The sequence below is a fragment of the Propithecus coquereli genome, unplaced genomic scaffold, assembly GCF_000956105.1.
Source record: "Propithecus coquereli isolate 6110/MARCELLA unplaced genomic scaffold, Pcoq_1.0 Scaffold107, whole genome shotgun sequence".
Classification (NCBI taxonomy): Eukaryota; Metazoa; Chordata; class Mammalia; order Primates; family Indriidae; genus Propithecus; species Propithecus coquereli.
Genome location: NW_012134636.1, coordinates 2,849,806 through 2,867,183, shown reverse-complemented (window position 1 = coordinate 2,867,183; position 17,378 = coordinate 2,849,806). Strand labels below are relative to the sequence as shown.

At 46.7% G+C, this 17,378-nt stretch overlaps 1 protein-coding gene across 3 annotated transcripts in view; it reads right to left on the bottom strand.

The window, feature by feature from the left end:
* Positions 1-17,378, bottom strand: part of ITPR1 (inositol 1,4,5-trisphosphate receptor, type 1) — a 304,534-nt gene that overhangs the window by 58,713 nt on the left and 228,443 nt on the right. For all 3 annotated transcript variants that reach the window (XM_012647244.1, XM_012647253.1, XM_012647261.1), the window contains 7 exons: positions 16,003-16,183; positions 14,251-14,504; positions 8,001-8,201; positions 6,366-6,476; positions 4,164-4,259; positions 1,519-1,641; positions 380-484 (listed from right to left, as the gene is read on the bottom strand). In XM_012647244.1, the coding sequence (XP_012502698.1) occupies positions 380-484; positions 1,519-1,641; positions 4,164-4,259; positions 6,366-6,476; positions 8,001-8,201; positions 14,251-14,504; positions 16,003-16,183 (1,071 nt within the window). The remainder of the gene's footprint in view (positions 1-379; positions 485-1,518; positions 1,642-4,163; positions 4,260-6,365; positions 6,477-8,000; positions 8,202-14,250; positions 14,505-16,002; positions 16,184-17,378) is intronic.

Here is a 17,378-nt window from a genome sequence, read left to right as displayed (position 1 = left end):
GTTCAGCTCCTCCACCTCGCTTAGAATTTTCCCACCCCCAGAGTCTGTGCTTAGATGCCATGTCTTCAGGACAGGGCTCCTTGACCATCACAATCTACAGCAGGTCCCTCTGCTGGACTATCTTGTGATGCCTTCCCTGTCCTCGTGGCCTCGTCAGAATTTGCAGTGAATGAGACTCACTCACGTGGGGTTGCTTAGTGTCTGCTTCCCCACCAGATCTCAAGCAACAATCATCACTGTCTTGGCCATCACTGGATATTCAGCATCCAGTAGGTGCTCACACATTTTTATTGCTCAGATCAATGAATGCACGCCAGCCTCTGCGTGGGGCATCGCAGGCTGAACACAGGCCGGTGCCCTGGGCTTTCTCTGCTCTTACCTCTATCTGTGCCGTGTGCTTGGCATAAAACTCCAGCGCTTCATCTCCATCCACTTGGCCACCAGGTTTCAGCATGCTCTGAAGTTCTTTGTTGTGTCGAGCCAACTAGAACACAAGGACAGAAATACAGGGGTTAGTGTCTCTTCACAAGAGGAACACAAGCTCCTTTCTAACTTTGGGTATAAAAAAAGCACATAATAACCAGTGGCAAGTCGAAGGGCAAAGGCACCAGGAGGCTTGCTCCACTCCATCAAGGCGTGCTTTTGGGACCTTGGTAGAAAAGCATGGAAAACTCATGCCCACGGGAGGTCCCACTTTCCTCTGATTCCATTAGCTAGATAGGAGGGAGACGGGGTTTTCTGCACAGTCCACGGAGCCTCCATCCAGAAACCTCAGTGGCTAGATGCTGGTCATGGAGGAGATAAGGGACAGGAGACCGTCTGAAATTCTTCAGCCAATAGCAGGGACCTACCAGCGTCAGGCCCAATACCATCATCATTTTATATCTAGTTTCTATACGTGAATTTCGAAGAGGTAAAAGGGACAGGAAACTCAGGCCTCCAGCGGGGTCACAGCCTGCCCCTACGCACCAGAAAGCGCAAGGCACAGCCACATCCAAAAAGAGGAAGTACCCTCAAAAACCCAGCCTCTTGGGAAGAGAATGATGAAACGTGGCATGTTGGTGCCAGGACGTGAAGTATTATCATATCCCCAAAAAGGGAAACAAAAGGAAGTCATAACGACAAGTTCCCACAGATTTCCAAATGCGATAGGCAAAGGAAGCTGAAGTCATTTTCTTTAGATTGTTGAGAGACTCATCAATATTTATAAAAGGCTAAGACTCCTTTCAACTGTCTCCAAAGTCATAAAAGTGTCACTTCTTGGGGATGAATGCATTTAAGAAGCGTGGGGATTTCCAACTCCGTGACCCTACCACAGTGGAAAAACGGAGAAGTCCTGCAACTCAGCACGCTGGGTCAGGCTGCCAAAAGCACCTGTGAGCCACATTCTTACGGGTACAGACAGCCCTATGTTAAAGCGTCAAAGGAAAAGCAAGCCTAAGGGCCCCCCGCCCCCCAGCTCGGAACTGTGGCCCACAGGGAAGCCGCACCTGGAGCAGGCCTGGGGACAGGGCCTACCTGGTGAGCTAATATGTAGATGTTGTGCCCCACGTTCCTGGGGGAGGCAGCTCCATCCTCACCATTTTCCCCGTCCTCAAATTCCACTTCCCCTTGCATGTAGGCTTTCTTGATCACTTCCACCTGCAAGAAAGGCCAAAGGAACAACACTCCTGTTTCCAAGAAGACCACGCAAGACTGGATGGACGGCATGCACACGAGCTGTCTCCCCTCCGGGGCAGACACTGCCCATGAAGCTTGGCGCCCTTTCCTACCAAGGCCTGGACACAGCCTCGGGAACCTTCCCAGCCCCGTCCAGGCAGTCAGTACCCATCAACCTCCACTGACGTGACCAATGAAACTCACGGCTGGCTCACGCCCTTCTACTTTAGAAAGGGGCGACGGCTATAAAAATACCTTGAAATGATAAACTATCATATAGAATGTGGACTAGAAGCCAGACTTTTCCTACCTGTACATTTCCTCCCGCCAACTCTCCCTACTCCCAACCGTTGCCACTTCAGGAGAGACTAATACGACATCCACTAGCTTTTAGGAATAGCTGGTGAAACTATTTTCTGATTCTGAACTCTTCCCTGTCCCCCATAGCCTGTTACACCATGTGAACACATTCAATAATAAGATGAACTAGGAATGATCTACTGAGCGCTTACTATGTGCCAAGCACCATGTGTAGTATTTTGACATTCTTTCAAAACATTTAATGTTCACATACATTTTATGAGGTCTCAGAGATTCCCACCTTTTTTTTTTTTTTTTATGGGTGAGGAAACAGAGTCAAAGAGATTAAAGGACATTCCTAAAGTCACAGCTAGTGAGCTGGGATTTGAACTTGGCCCTGTTAGCCTTCACAGTGGCATGACTCTGTCCCCAGAGAACTCACGCACGTGGCTCGCCTCGCGCTCAGCACACATTTCTGGACCTGTCTTACCATTCACATCTGCCTCAGTTTCCTGAGAGTAGAGACTGGATCTGCTCATATCTGAACCCCCTTCACCGCCGCCTGGCACTGGACAAAGCACTGTGTGGCCGGTATTTACCAAATTTAAGCATTCCCTTTGATGATTCAGAAGGCACTTCAGGCTCCTGCATTGCTGCCAGGCCCCTACTCTGAACTCTCATTATCCAACACCAAGCACGCAGAGGGCCATGCATGCATCACGCATTTCGGTACTGACACCAAGTCAGGCCCCGCAAATAACTTTGGAGACAAGAGCCTCACTCTCTTGTTTTCCTGCCAGTTCTCTCTAATACCAAATCGAATAGCTAACACGTTGCATAGACAGGACATCAAGGCCAGAACACGCACACACACACACATGTGTATGCGCGCATGTGCGCGGGATATTAGGGCTTTCCTGCTATTTGAATTCTTAGAACAGTGTGTTCCAGGAAGCCTTTGACTCTTCCCATGAGCCAGAATGATGCTCTCCAACCACAAGGGGGCGACCCCGGAGCCAGTGGCAGCCACGGCACTGGGTGTTGACATTTTCCCCACCTAAGATAGTTCAGAAGAGCTGGGGCATGCTCTTGATTCTTGATTCATGGGAACCGGAATGGGGTCTCTGCAAAGTCATCCCGTCCCTACTCAAGAAGGACAAACCCTAGCCACCCCAGTAACCCGCGGTTACGTAAGCTGTTTCGTAAACTCGGAGAGGACTTCCATCTCAGGCTGAGAACTCACTCCCTGACCTCAGAGATCAAAGAGCTGGGCTGCTCTTAACTTTATTTAAAGGAATACATAAAGGGACTTTAGCCTGGCCCCAAGTGCACATTCAGGGCACCAGGAGGCAGAGAAGTTTTAGTGCCCTCATTTAAGTCTGTCAGTTACAGTTTATTTGCATGGGGAAAAGTCCAAACAGAGATTCTGTCCTCAGCTCACGCCACACTGTCTCTGACAGCTGCTTGTCTCACAGTTTGCAGCTCTAACTCCCAACCTGGAAGTCACAGCCAATTGTGAATATCACCCCTCAAAAATAAACCAGATCATGTTTTCTTTATAAGAAACAAACACTGGCATCCAAAAAACACTCTTCTGTTGCCCAGACTATTGGCACCGAGAAGAGATGGGAATTCTTCAGCACTAGACAAAGATATGGCTAAAATGCTAGCAATAAATGAAGAATGAGAAGAAAAGGAGCTCTAGTTCACTGGGGGTCTATCACGTGCCACGCACTGTGCTAAGGACTTGATGTGAATCTTCCCATCTAGTCTTCACAGCAACCAACCCCATGCCACCCCCGCCCCCCCCGCAGGCCCAGTCTAGGTAATGTTATTACCTTCCTTTTACGGATCAGGAAAATGGGGTTCAGAGAGGGAAAGCGATTGCCCAAGGTGACACAGCAACAAAGGCAGAGCTATGGACTTTAACTTGGATTCCTTGACCACGCTCTGCACATCACCCCCAGGAGTCAGGAACCGGGAGTGCAGCTTCTGTACACGGTTCGTGCTCAAGGGAGAGGGCAAAATACCACATATTCAATCCAATACTTCACTTCTCAGTGGAGGGGCTGAGTTAAATGTTCTCTGTACTTCTGATCTGGGGAATCTTCAAGAAAGCTCAAGGAAGCAGATCCTCTGTTCTGCCCCAAATACTGCTCCGATGCTCCTGGTGCCAAGGTCAGGGGCAAGGTCTCCCAACTCACCAGTTCCTTGGGCCTCATGTTATAAAGAATCCTCTCTGCGTTTTCGCTGTCGTGCCTGCTTTCCATGATGGCCAGGAGCAACTTTGAGGCATTGTTCTAGTTGGAGAAACAAAGGGAGAGGACATGTAGAGGCGCTGCTCGGGTGACTGGCCTGGGTGCACGTGTCCAGTTGACACGCGTGCGGCACCCTGGTGAAACAGACACACGTTGCACCCCATGGGAAAGCCCTGCACCAAGTACATCAGAAACCACCTGCGCCAGGCAGAGGATGTGCCATTGCAAACCCCAGAAACACGTGTGCAGAATCTGATTCAGGTCAGAGAGGCACGTATTTGTTCAGGCATATGTGTTGTGCACCCTGGAAACTTCAACATGGGTGTTGAGAATGCACTGTCACCCTTATGATGCAACGGTCAAGAAAAACCTGCTGTATAGACCCACAATGCCTTCAGGGTGGGTGTGGTTACAAACTCTGTTATTCGGAGTTGCAGGCCAGAGAAGACAGGTAATAAAGATAATTCCTTCCTGTCTTAAAATATTTCTATCAGCCCTCATGACCCCTAATATTATAACGAGTACAGAAGATAATAATTAACGAAAGTGATCCAAAGGAACGCCATATGCATGCCCCGTCATAACTTCCCGTCACACTGCCAGTGTTCACCTGTCCACACCCTGCACTTCCTGGCTTGACCTCATTTTAGGCCCTGGGCACCATCTGTGTGCTTCTTTGTGTACAGGACGCGAAGGTTGTTGTTTTTTGTTTTTAGGGAAAGGGGGTCTTTTTCCTCTCCAAACTTAAGGTCACAGCAGTTCAGTGGGGTTGCTGTGTTATCACAGGGCAGGAATTCCTATAATAATCCATAGATTACTGGATTAGTTGAAAAAGTCACTGAAATGTTGACAGGAGCACATGAAATTCTCATTGTGACTTTTCTGACAAATTGTAGCCAGGTACATGAGCTTGGATGATTTTTAAGTCAATTCTAAAACGAACTTTATCAAAAGGACTTAAAAAAATAGCAAAGAAAAAAAATCCATTCAAACCATACACCCAAATCAATTATTAGTTTAGACTCTCAGTTCTAAATACTAAAGAAAAAATGAAAATAACTGTGCTATTCCTGTAGGTTTCTGTTAACAGCCTCTCTAATGTCCTTTCCTGGGCCACCTTCGTGCACTAAATACAGATCAGCTTTTCAACTAAACCCTGTGGTTCTAAGGCTCCTTCATGATGATGAAATGCCGACTGCTGTGTGTGGGTAAAGACAGATCTCAACATGCCCCAACATGGGAACAGTTAAAAAGGAAATGTGCTCCGTGAGACCAACATGTTTCAAAACACACTTCGGACACCTGATGGGTTGCAAGTTCAATTCTTAGAATTGAATCTTTGGATTCTTACAGAACTTTTGGAACCCCTAAATAGGGCGATGATTTTGAGGGAGCACATGTAAGAAATCAAGGTTTGGAACGGTATCTCAGCTTCTTACACATCCAAGAGGCTAGCTTGTAAACGCAGCAGCTTAGCACCTTGAAGTCACTACGTTCACTCCATAAAGCTACGTGAGCGTCACGGGGAGTCTGTGTGTCAGTCTCTTGTGCATCAGCCACCTGTCGTCCTCTATTTGTACACGTTCAGAGAAACTCAGCAGAGGCCTGTACACACATTCTTGGCCAGTGTAATTTTCCTTATTTTAAACCAACATTATCAACCATCCTTCTGCTAAATCAATAACAGAATAGAAAAAGGTGTTCCCTTGATTAAATAAAAACAGATTTTTTTCTTGCCCTAGATAGGCTTAGTTGTACTATTCTTCAACTGGCCCTTTTTCCTCACAGGGGGAAAAATGCCAAATATCATAGAGAAAATGGAGTTTCCATTTCTCTGTTTGTGCCTTTCAGAACGAAGGCTTTAGTACTTGGATGCTGTCTGAATTTGTTTCTCAGCTTTAAGGAGTCTTCATTCCAGGTGACTTTAACGGTTAAAAAGCTGCTGTCCTGTCCTAAGACCTTTATTGGGAAGGGAAAGGTTGAAGCTATACATTTTAGTGAGAACTTGCAACTTGGATTATTCATTCAGTTTAAAAGAACTGTCTTTAATATTTAGTGTCACTACAATGACCATGTCACATGCCGAGGCAAAACACAAAAGCAACTGTTTCCAGGTGCTGCTGCCTTTTGCTTTCAATTCCTACTTGCCTTCAGTTCTAACACAAGGTCCATCCTCTTCTTTCCCAAAGGATTGATGTCATTAAGAATCAGAGCTGTGATGATGTCGATGCCATTGGATTCATGGGTGGCTATGCAGTTCTGAGCAAAGACACACACAGATGTTTACACAAATGCTGGTCATAAATCAGACGTCAAAGGCTGACAGGCTGACCTGCTATCTCAACATTAGTGCTTACCACTCCCAGTAATGTCTCTAGGGGAGAGCTGCAAATTTTCCGTGAGAAAGTGGTAAAAATAAAAGACAGATGAAAATCTCTAGTTTCAGAATTAACAGTAAACAGTAGGAAAGTCCCCGTGCACTGTAACTGATAAATTGGTCATGTCTAATCCAAATCGTGCAAGCACGGTTGGCTTTTGTTCTTAAAGGAAAATATGGTGTATGACTGATAACCGGGTTCTGAGCCCTTTTTCCCCTTTCAAGGTGTGTTCCGTTCTCTCTACATCACTCACTTTTCATATTTTGTACTTTAGCGTAAAGGCTTAAGCTTGGAAAGCAAGTTTCCTGTTTCATGCACACAATATCAAAATTAATCATCTCCCCCCAGGTAACGTCCCCATCTGCAGCACGATCCACTCTGGTCTGATCCTTTCAACAGGTCTCTGTTTGGCAGAAAAGCAAACTTGAGGTAACAAGGAAATTCACTTAGATGTCAAATAAAGCCTTTCCCCCAAGCCTGTTGTATTTTTTTGTTCCTTTTCATTTTAACTAGGACTACACCATCTGCTTCATCAGGGAACCAGGAGCGGAAAATGGATCTGACAAAATGCTGTCCTCACGTTCACAGACAACCAAGACCAGGTTTTTAATAGGCAGCAAGTTGTCTCCCATAAACTGTTCTTTTCCTCTGAATTAAGGTCCTGGCTCCCTAAGTAACACAGACTCTCATATCTTGCCTGGCCACTGGGTTTAGAACTGGCCATTTTAAGCCTTGGCCCACCCTCTCCAGCCAGGACAAAGCTGTAATTTGAAGTTAAAAATCATACTCATCTTAGCACCGATGCAAAAACTCACAAAATCTTCAAGATACCATGTACGAGTGATGTCTCTAGTCAAGAAACTATTGGATTCTACTCCAAACACGTGCTTAAGAGGCTAGTCAAGACCAATTGGTCTTTCTTTTCCCTAAATGTCCACGGTGTTAAAAATGTCCTCGTGTTACTTTCAAGCTGTCTCATGTAGCAATTTTCTTCTCCCTAGCTAGGTTTAAACCCCTTCAAGTGGTCACCCTTTGACTTTTCATGCTATTTAAGATAGATGTTGTCCGGTTCTAATTTCACCCCCACTTTATTTTCTCCCCCTAAAAGTCAAGTTATAGTTGGACATTCAAACCAAATCGAACCAAACCAAACCATACCAAGCCATATCAAGCCAAGCACAGAGAACAAGGACAGCCTCTCCAATGTCCACCATTAGTCAAGTTCGGAAGTGTAATAAAGCACCGTGGCTACTTTCTGACCACTGGAAAAAGGCCTCCAGTCCTAGTGACTCCCCAGGCTGATGGGCAGATGCCACGTGACTTCTGAAGTAGTCTCTGTCAACATTTCCAAAATGAGAAACTTACTTTTTTTTTTTTTTCCATCCCCAAATACAAACGGAATTACCTGGTTCTCATGGCAAGGTCCTTGACAGTATTCAGTCAGACTCTCCAGGGTTTGGTTGATAAGTGCGACGTTCTTTTCATTTATATACAATCCGAGAAGACCAAGGCCTCCAGTTGTGCTTCCACAAATGCAGTCCAGAAACTGCAGTGTCTCACATACCAAGTTGTAGTTGGTCTTGTTATTTTGGCAACGAAGGAAGTTCTGTCATTGGGTAGTCCCCAGGTTGGGAAGCAAAGACAGAGGGAAGAAGGAAAACAGAATTTATCCTGCCATTTTGACTGTCTCTAATAGCTTGGCACCCTGGACTGATCAGCAATTATGCAGAGAGATGTAACATGAGTTGGCCCGGTCCCCTGCAATGGTCACCCAGTGAACCTGGTCTATAGCAATGGCTGCCAACACCGTGGCCTGCTGGCCAGGGCGTCTTTACATGGAATGCGGTGCTCCTCTGTGAGGGCCGCTTCAGACTCCTATACTCTTTCTGAGTCCTCATTTCTCCACTCCCTTCTTACCCCTTCTCTGCTCCTGCCCTTCCCCAGGCCTCTTCCAGCAGGTGTTAAGTTCAGAGGCATCTGACATTTCCAAGGACAATGGTTCTGTTGAAAAGATGATGGTGTGGTCTGGGTGCTGAAGGCCCAGAGCCCAGTACTGGGGACAGTTAACCATAAAATGAGGTGTGATCAGCATGGCGGGAACCTCGACTGTCTTGTCTGGCTATTTCCATCATGAAAGGAAGGGGTGAGAGTGAGTAAGTGTGTGTGTGCTTGTGCCTGGGGATGTATTCTCCAGGTAAACTTGCAATGTTAGCAAGAGACACAGGAGCAAGATACGTCCTCAACAAAATAAAGCCACATTCAACCACCTCATAAAGTACTTTGATGAGATTTTTGTCAGAGACTCCAATAATCTGTTCATTAAAAAGCAGCAAACATTAACTCCATTCTTTTTCTCACGGTCCTAAAATTGACACACATTTAACGTAGAAAATGGATAATACAAAAGGATATAACCAAAAGACAAAACAGATGGAATCTTTGATCCGGTAATTCTACTCACGAAGTATGTACTGGATGTTCACTATAGCACCGTTTGTAACAGTGAACTAGGAAAAACCTAAATGCCCATCGACTGGGAAGTAGTTAAATAAATTATAGTATATCAATATCATTCAATATTATAAATTAGAAACACTCAGTAGGTCCATGGGTGTCAATGTGGAAAGATCTCTAGAACATACAGTTAAAAAAGGCAAATAGATTAATATGTATATCAAATCCTTCCATTCAAATATATAGAAAAAAGGACTGGATTGATATAGTCTAAACCAACAATAGTTCTCTACAGATAGAAGAGAGGTAACTCATAGCTAAATACTTATTTTCATTTGAGCCTTTATAAAAAGAATATATTCAAGTATTCCTTGTATAATTAAGACATGTATAAATACACAGATTAAATGCTGGAAACCAAGTTCAATGCTCTACTCAACAAGCGAACACCTTCCCCCCATCCCCAACCCCCCAAACTTAACCCAAGTCCCTTTCACTCAATAACAAGTTCAGGTCCTGGTGGGAGGTGGAGGAAAAACAGATGATTTTAGACCACTGTGTAAGCTTTCATAAGGTGATAGGTTGTTTCTCTAAGGGCTGGAGGAGAGTTTCACAGTCATTCCTACATTGCTCCAGGTCCTGGAGGGAAGATGCTACCCCTTGGAGCAGGGTGGTGGAGGAATTCTCAGGACCAGGGCAGCTACGGAGAGGGCTGGCTGGCCAAGGCTGAAATTCACAGCATGGCCCTCAAGGCCCATCTGCCTCTTTAATTCCTGTGTCACTGCTCCTACCATGCCCCGCTATCCTTGGTGACATAACTGCTCCCACCACGCTGTGCTATCCTTGATGACATCATAGCCCCACCATGCCCCTCCTCTGCTCAGTGACGTCATTGCTCCCACCACACCCCTCTGACTGGCAGCAACGCACTTCTCCCTGCTGGTCAAGCACTCTTCATTCTCTCGCCTCCTGGGCTTCTACCGGGTGATTCCCTCTGCCTGTCACTCTCCAGGCCTCCAGCCTGATTAACCCCTCTTCCTGCAGGATGTGGTCTCTAAAGTCACTTCCAGGAAGCCTTCCCTAACCCTCCAGCCCCACTCTAATGAGATGGGAGCCCCGCACCCTGCCGCTCCCAGCCCCTGGTCACGCTAGGTGATGCGCCTACAGAGACGCCTGTCCGCTCTGCCCAAGATCACACTGACAGCCCTGCGTGCCCGGCAGCCAGCATGGGGACTGGCGCCTACCAGGTGCTTTATAAACACTGGCTGAAAAAACCCGAATCAACTAGAATGGATGGAGGGAAGGCTCACTAGGCCCACGTTTCAAACTCCCCAGGAAGGACAGCTGGCTGCCCTGTCCTGAAAGCCTCTCCCAGCTCTCATGGTTTTTAGAGTATCTAGCCCAAACCTCCCTTTCCCTGAGACCCATTTCCTCTTGTCCTCCACAGAAAATGTCACTAAGAGGCACAAGGACACTCTTTCTCAGAGAACAGAATTCACCTTTCGATACACACCACCCTGCCTTGTCCAGGGTTGAGAAATCCTGTTCTTTCTGCAGTCTTCCTTAGAGGGCCAGGGACCAAGTTGCGATGGGTGGACAGAGGAAAGGAAGGACTTCGAGTCTGTGCTTAGACAGACATCGGTGAAGAAAGATCAGGACCTGCATTTGTTAACCCAAGGGAAAGCAAAGCCAGCTGCTCAGGGCATGGAACGAAAGCACACGCAAACTGGTTCTAGAACAGTCCTTCCCATCCATTTCTGAGTACTGTAAACAAGGCTTGCTTAAGGCAGTAACTGCCCGTTTGGCAAAGTCAAACTCGGTGGTTTTATCTCTGCTGAACATTTACCAACAGGAAAGTTAAGGTTATAAATATGACAAGAAACTTTGGGCACGAGCCCAGAGGGTGCTGCTTCAAAAGGCTGGATTCCTTCTCTCTCTGAGCTTATTCTGAGCTTTTTTATGCCAGGGAGCCGAGAACTCTCTCCTTGTGAGGATGCCTCCTCCTTCCCTCAGGTCCACGAGGGAACCCTGACCCGGTGATCCACCACCGTTCCAGGACATCGCCAGCAGGACAGCCTCCGAAGTAGCTAAACCCTGCTTAAAGCCATTATTTTGAGAACTGGATTCCTACAAGCATCATTTCATCAGAACACATTTTGTGCGAGTTTTTAAGGATGATTCTAACCTTCATCCTTATGAACCACGGATCCAGATCACTGGTTTCCAACTGGGCCCTGCAGAACCCTGGGGGCTCCTGGAATTCTGCCCCTGCCATCCCAGGGGTCTTGTAGGTGAGGGAGGGAAGGAAAGCTCTAGATTCTCTAGTTTCTCCTCTGAACAGAGCAGCTTTGCTCTAATCTGCTGTGCTTAGTACATTTCTGCATAAGATGTTCAAACACAAAGGGTTTTTTTGGCCAAAAAAAACTCCACAAGTTTAAAACCCTGAATTGTATAATCTTTACAGTACCTTCAAACATTAAGTTGCTAGATCTTTTTAAAAATATATATTAAAATTAAAATATACTATATGCCACAACCACCCACAGCACTGTTTCCCACTGAGCAATGTATCAGAGAATCGAGTTTTAGAAGGACTTTATCAAAAGGCACTTCTGCCTATGGGGTTCTCCAAGCATCAGTTCAAAGGAGAGTTTTTTGAAGAGCTAAGGTACAAAACTAAAAGTCTGAAGACTTCCAAATAAAAAATAACAAACTTGTGCAATTAAAGCCTCACTTTACTTTCACAGTGGAAGAAGGGTGGGCGTGTTGGCGAAGGAGGGAAGGTCGGGGAAAGACGGAAGGCGGAGCAACCCATGCAAGCAGAACCCTGCCCAGGAACAAGCACGTTAGCACTGCCCCCTCTGGTATTCATGGCAGGATTCTACTTAAGGCAGTCTTGTGTTTCAGTAGCTCAGAACTGGGCAGATATTAGCTCCTCTCAGAAGCTTTCCTGGACCTACGTGTGCTGGACACTGGGTTGGTTCCCTTCCTCTGATCCCACAAAGCCCCCAGGACCCCAGCACCACAGCACTTAGCACACTGCACTGCAATCTCCGGTTGGCCCAAGTGACTCCTGCCCTAGACTCAGCTCTGCAAGGAGAGGGGTAAAGTCCTATCACCACCAGTGCTGGGCACAGAGCAGGTGTTCTCCCATATTGACTGAATGCCATACACATGCATAGGCATCGCCTCAAAGGTTGGTGGACACCTGCACAGCGGAACAGTACAGGACACCGACCACCATGCTCAGCCTAGAAACAGCCCCCCGCAGCAGGGTGGTGTCTCCCCACCCCAGCCACAAAGACGCCACAGCCAAGCTGCTCAGGCTTGGCTCTCCACGGGTCATTCATACCCCCTTAGCCCGTCTCCCTCATGACTCAGGGTACAGATATGTAAGGTGGAAGGTGGATGACAGCAGGGACATAGTGGCCTTCAGACAGAGGGATACCAGCCAGTGAGATGGTACGCAGATCCTGCACCTCTGAGCATGAGCGCTTTGCTCCACCCTACCGAGTGACACAGTCCGGGGCAAGTGGATCTAGGGCTACTTTCTAAGCCCAAAGTAGGAAAGCACAAGCGACTGACAAGAGAAGAAAACTGATAGTCAGGATCCCATACGCAGACGGCCACAAGGATCAAGCAGGAAATGCCAATGGCTGAAACAAGCTGGGCACCAAAGTGGAGAAAGAACCAATCCTGTCTGCCTGGGCCGCTCGCTGGCACGCAAACCACGCGGCACTGTGGGTCCAGCTTGGCCAGTGGCGGGGTTTGAGTGAAATCTCTGCACTCTTACATATGAGTCAGATCTGGCCAGCTGATGACCTCAGATAGCAGATTTTTTTTTTTTTTAAGTTCAGGCTCTTCAGACCAATTTTATTAAAAATAAAACCACAGGAAGGTATTAATACTGAAGATTTCTCCCAGTTCCATTTTAATGTTCTGCCTTATTGTTTGACAATGTAGTTTTTTACTCAGCTAATCCACACATGGATTCTGTGGCAGATTCTAAGTGAGAGCGATTCACCGTGGCAGTACCAAATGGTCTGGCCACAGTCGAGGTGGACAGGCCAAGTCACCTGGTAGATAAAGTCAGCCATGCAAATACTTTAAGGTTGTACCTCCTCCTTGCTAGATTTGGACTAGTATTATTTCCTGTCCATACCATCATAATCCAAGTACACAAAATTATCACGGCCGACTTGTGTGTCTTTGGAGGAATCATTCCATTCCATCTTAGAGGAGATGTTCAGATGCATTTATTTGTTCTCATACCATTTAGGCAAAAAGGGGTGGTTCCTCTGGGTCCAAAAGTTGGCAACAAAACCAAGCAGTGGCCAAGGCCCCAGTGTTCCAGCACGCTTCTCCTGGGCAGTGATGGACCTCCACAAATCCAGGCCTATTCAGGAGGAAGCAGCAGATCTCTGGAATCCATCCTTGGCCCTTCCTAAGTAACCTTTGCTGCTGGGAAACTTGGCTAGGGAGATAACATGCCCTCCGTCTCTTAGCGTTTGGGTAACAGCAGAAACTCCAGCATCAGACTGCCTGGGTTCAAGTCCCAGTTCTGCACTCCTTAACTGGGTCCCCTGAACCTTGGATTCTTTACCTATAAAGTATAACTTAAGCAACACATAGCATCCAGGATATTCTAAGTACCAAATAAAACTTGGCCATTGTTAACATCTAAAAGCAACAACAAAATGAACAAAAGAGTTCTGGAATAATCAGTTCAGCAAAGATTCTGGAGTCCCTGTTTGTGTAAAACACCGAAAGGTGGCCATTTCATTCATCCAACCAACAAATACTTAATTAGAACTTTTTATGTATCTTATTTTGTAAATCTAATGTATTTAATATATTTAATTATCTAGCCATCCATCCATCCAATTTTTACCTGAGCACCTAGATGCCTAACAGTGGCAGGCTACAAGATACACACATTATACATCGTATAGATACATATGCAGTGGGCACCTGCACTGGTGAACCAGTCATGTGGCCCCTGGCTCTGTGGAGACAGTGGGGAAGACAGACAGGAGACACACCAGTCCATCAGTTGCCTAGTCGTTCACATCAGAGAACTTTGCTCGATCCTCAACTCAAGCAATCTGGCCAAGGTGAGGGGAGCTGAGCTGTCAGAGGAAGCTGGGCCCCGGTGGCCCTGCCCACCCACCCTCCCTCCACACCCCCGCCTGGGCCCTCACCTGCAGGTCTCGGTTGTGGTTTTCGCACAGGAGCTGCAGGAAGCGGAGGATGGGCTGCATGATGGTGATGACCGCACTCATCTCCAGGTCGTCCTTGGTCTTGTCGGTGGTGGCCTGGGTGCCCTCCCCAGCCTGGTAGTGGTCGTCGGGGTCGGCCTCCCTCCTGAAGGTGGTGAAGGCCTTCCTGGTGGCAGCGGATGCCTCCAGGAGCTGATCCCGAACCTCTTCCGTTATCTGTGTCGTAGGCTCTTTAGCTAGAAGGCAAGCGTCAGACAGTCAATGCTACCGGAACCCAGGAGCACTGCTCACTACATCAAAGGTGACATTCAGAAACCTAAGGTCCTGTGTTCACTGGAGGTCCTCAAGGTTGGCAGAATACTCCAAGAAGCCACCATCTTCTCTCAGTCCTTGGATAGCACGAAAACCTAGTCAAGCCTGCCGCCTTACTTATTGTAACGTTTCACCTATGCTCGCACTGTGTTTTAGTGGAAAGGCCTTAGTTCAGGTTCTATCAACCTCAAAAATCTAAGGTTCAAGGCCTCAGCTTCCTCCTCTGTAAAATGGGGGGCACTGGTGAATTCTACCCCTAGAGGGTGCCTGACAGGTTCAACATAATGCTAATTACAATAGCAATGACTGTCACTGTAACAACTGACTGACCCTTTACTAGGTGCCAAGGCACCATGACCAAGCACTGTGTGTGTGTTATCTTATCTAATCCATCTTCAGAATAACCCTGTGAGGAAACTGTGGCATCACAGTCAGTAGCGTCTCCTCTGCAGCCAGATAGATGCCTGGGTTCAAATGCTGGCTCCTCTGCCTTCTAGCTGCACGTCCTTAACAAGTTCATTACCATCTCTGTGCCTCCATTTCCTCGTCTGTAAAATGAGGACAACAATTTTATCTATCTTACAAAGTTGACCTGTGTTCTAAATGAATTGACACACAAAAAGAACCTTGAACAGTGCCTGATTCATAGTAAGTACCTAGTACTTACGCACCCTTCTTTTTCTTCTCCTTAGTCCCATTCTAGACCAGTTGTTCTCAACCAGGGGTGATTTTTGCCCCACCCAGGGAACAACTGGCAATGTCTGGAGATGTTTTTAGTTGGGGCTGGGGGTATGCTACTGGCCGCTACTGGGTAGAGGCCACATATGCTGCTAAATATCCTACAATGCACAAGGCAGCCTTTATGACAATTCTCCAAATGTCAACTGTGCTGTGGTTGAGAAATGCCGTTCTAAACTTGAAAAGTGAAGCTTAGAGTGGAAAACGTGCTCAAGACCGATGACTCCACAACCTGGGGGTCTATCCACTTCCTGGTACTACTTTTCTTCCAGTGGGATGATGGTTAAAAAGCTTTACAAACTTTCAAATGCCTTGTAAAATAAGGGAAAAGTATCTGACAAAGCAATGACACCCAGTTTGAAAGGATGTATTTCCCCAACTTTCTCTAACGTTACTAGGAAATCACAGGAAAAGAACATTCATGGATTCCCTGCTAATAAAACCCTAAGCTTGACCAAGAATATTCATTAATTTATTAAACAAGAAGATCCTCCCAAGCACCAGGACTTCAGCTCAGGTTACTCAAGAAGAATCATATCAGAACCAGATTTTTTTTTTTTCCTCCTGAAAGCCCAAGTCAGAATTCATTTTGGAGTCCAGAAATAATGAAAATAATAATAACAACGGGAACAAGGGACTCCTGCTGTTCACAGCCCCGCAGACTGAAGACTGAAGTGTGTTTACCTTTCTTCCGTGCTGGGGCCTCCCTGTCTGCCTCATCATCTTTCTTTTTATTTCCCAAGTCACTGGTGTTCACTGTCACCGTTGCCTTGATTTCTTGCTGGGCCACCTTCATTCGGTCATAAAAGACCTTAAAGAATTTCTCTGACTTCTTATCTTCTGTCAACCGGCAGAAAAAGGAGTGCTGGAAAGGAAAACCCATAGATTTTCAACACTGTAACAGACTAGTCACCAAGCCCCACTCATGACACTAAAACCTAATGGCGATCACAGCCTGTCGTAAAACCTCACAAGTGCTCGAAGGACCGGCGTTAAACACCGCTCCACAAACCATTGCTCTCTGGGGTCTAAGGCCTGACGTTTTCAACACAGAGCCTTTAAAACAAATTGCTATGGCTGGAGAAGTCACATAGGCCTTGGGAGCATGGTAAAGTGTGGTGGGCAGACTTCAGTCAACTGAGAACTCCCTCCCACCCCTGCTCACACACAAATCAACTCCATTAACAACGGAAACATACTGTATGTTTGGTGATTATTGCAGTCATTTGTTTAAGAACTTCTATGTACTCCTCCCCTGCAGCACATGTACAGATGAATAAGATGTGCTACCTGCCCGTACAGGGCTCATTAACAGGTTAGGATGACATGTCCTTAAGTCGAACTAAACACGTACGCATAAAGTGCTCAGGAAGCTACACGATCATATTATGGCAGCTCAGAGCTGGTGAGGATGACACTGGGCTGGAGTGATCCTCCCAAAATCTTCACAAAAAAGGTGATTTTCAAATCAGGCCTCAAAGGACAGGTAACAGTGTTTAGATGGAGAAGCTCAAAATTAACAGGTATCTCGCCTCTTGGATACACATCTGTTTTTGGACCCACTGCAAGCAATAGTGTACGCTGTTGATGCAAAAACACAATATGGTGTCTCAACTTCATTTATGAGCATTTGCTTTTCACCCCTTTGCAAACACCACACTGTTGTCAATTATTTACATAAAAATAAAATACGGTCATTTCCAGAGGAATAAAACAAAGCTCCAAACAATATATGATATTTACTTCTCCCCACTGGATCTTTCTGCCAATTTCAGATCCCCCCATTTGGCAAGATGGCGCTTCTCTATAGAAGGAAGCCCTAGGCTTCCGGTCTCAGAAAGGACTCAAGTCTCACCAGGCTCTCGCAGCCCCCCAACTCCTGCCACTCTCACCCCCCACCCACCCACGCTGGATTCAGCAGGCCCTAGGGGCCACCACGTCTCCATCTGCCAGCGTGCAACTTCATCACCCTGACCCTTCTGACACCGGCCCACACGTACCTTGACAAGTTCTGTCCCATCTGCCCACAGTGCCCTTCTTGGCCATGTGCTTTCTCCTCC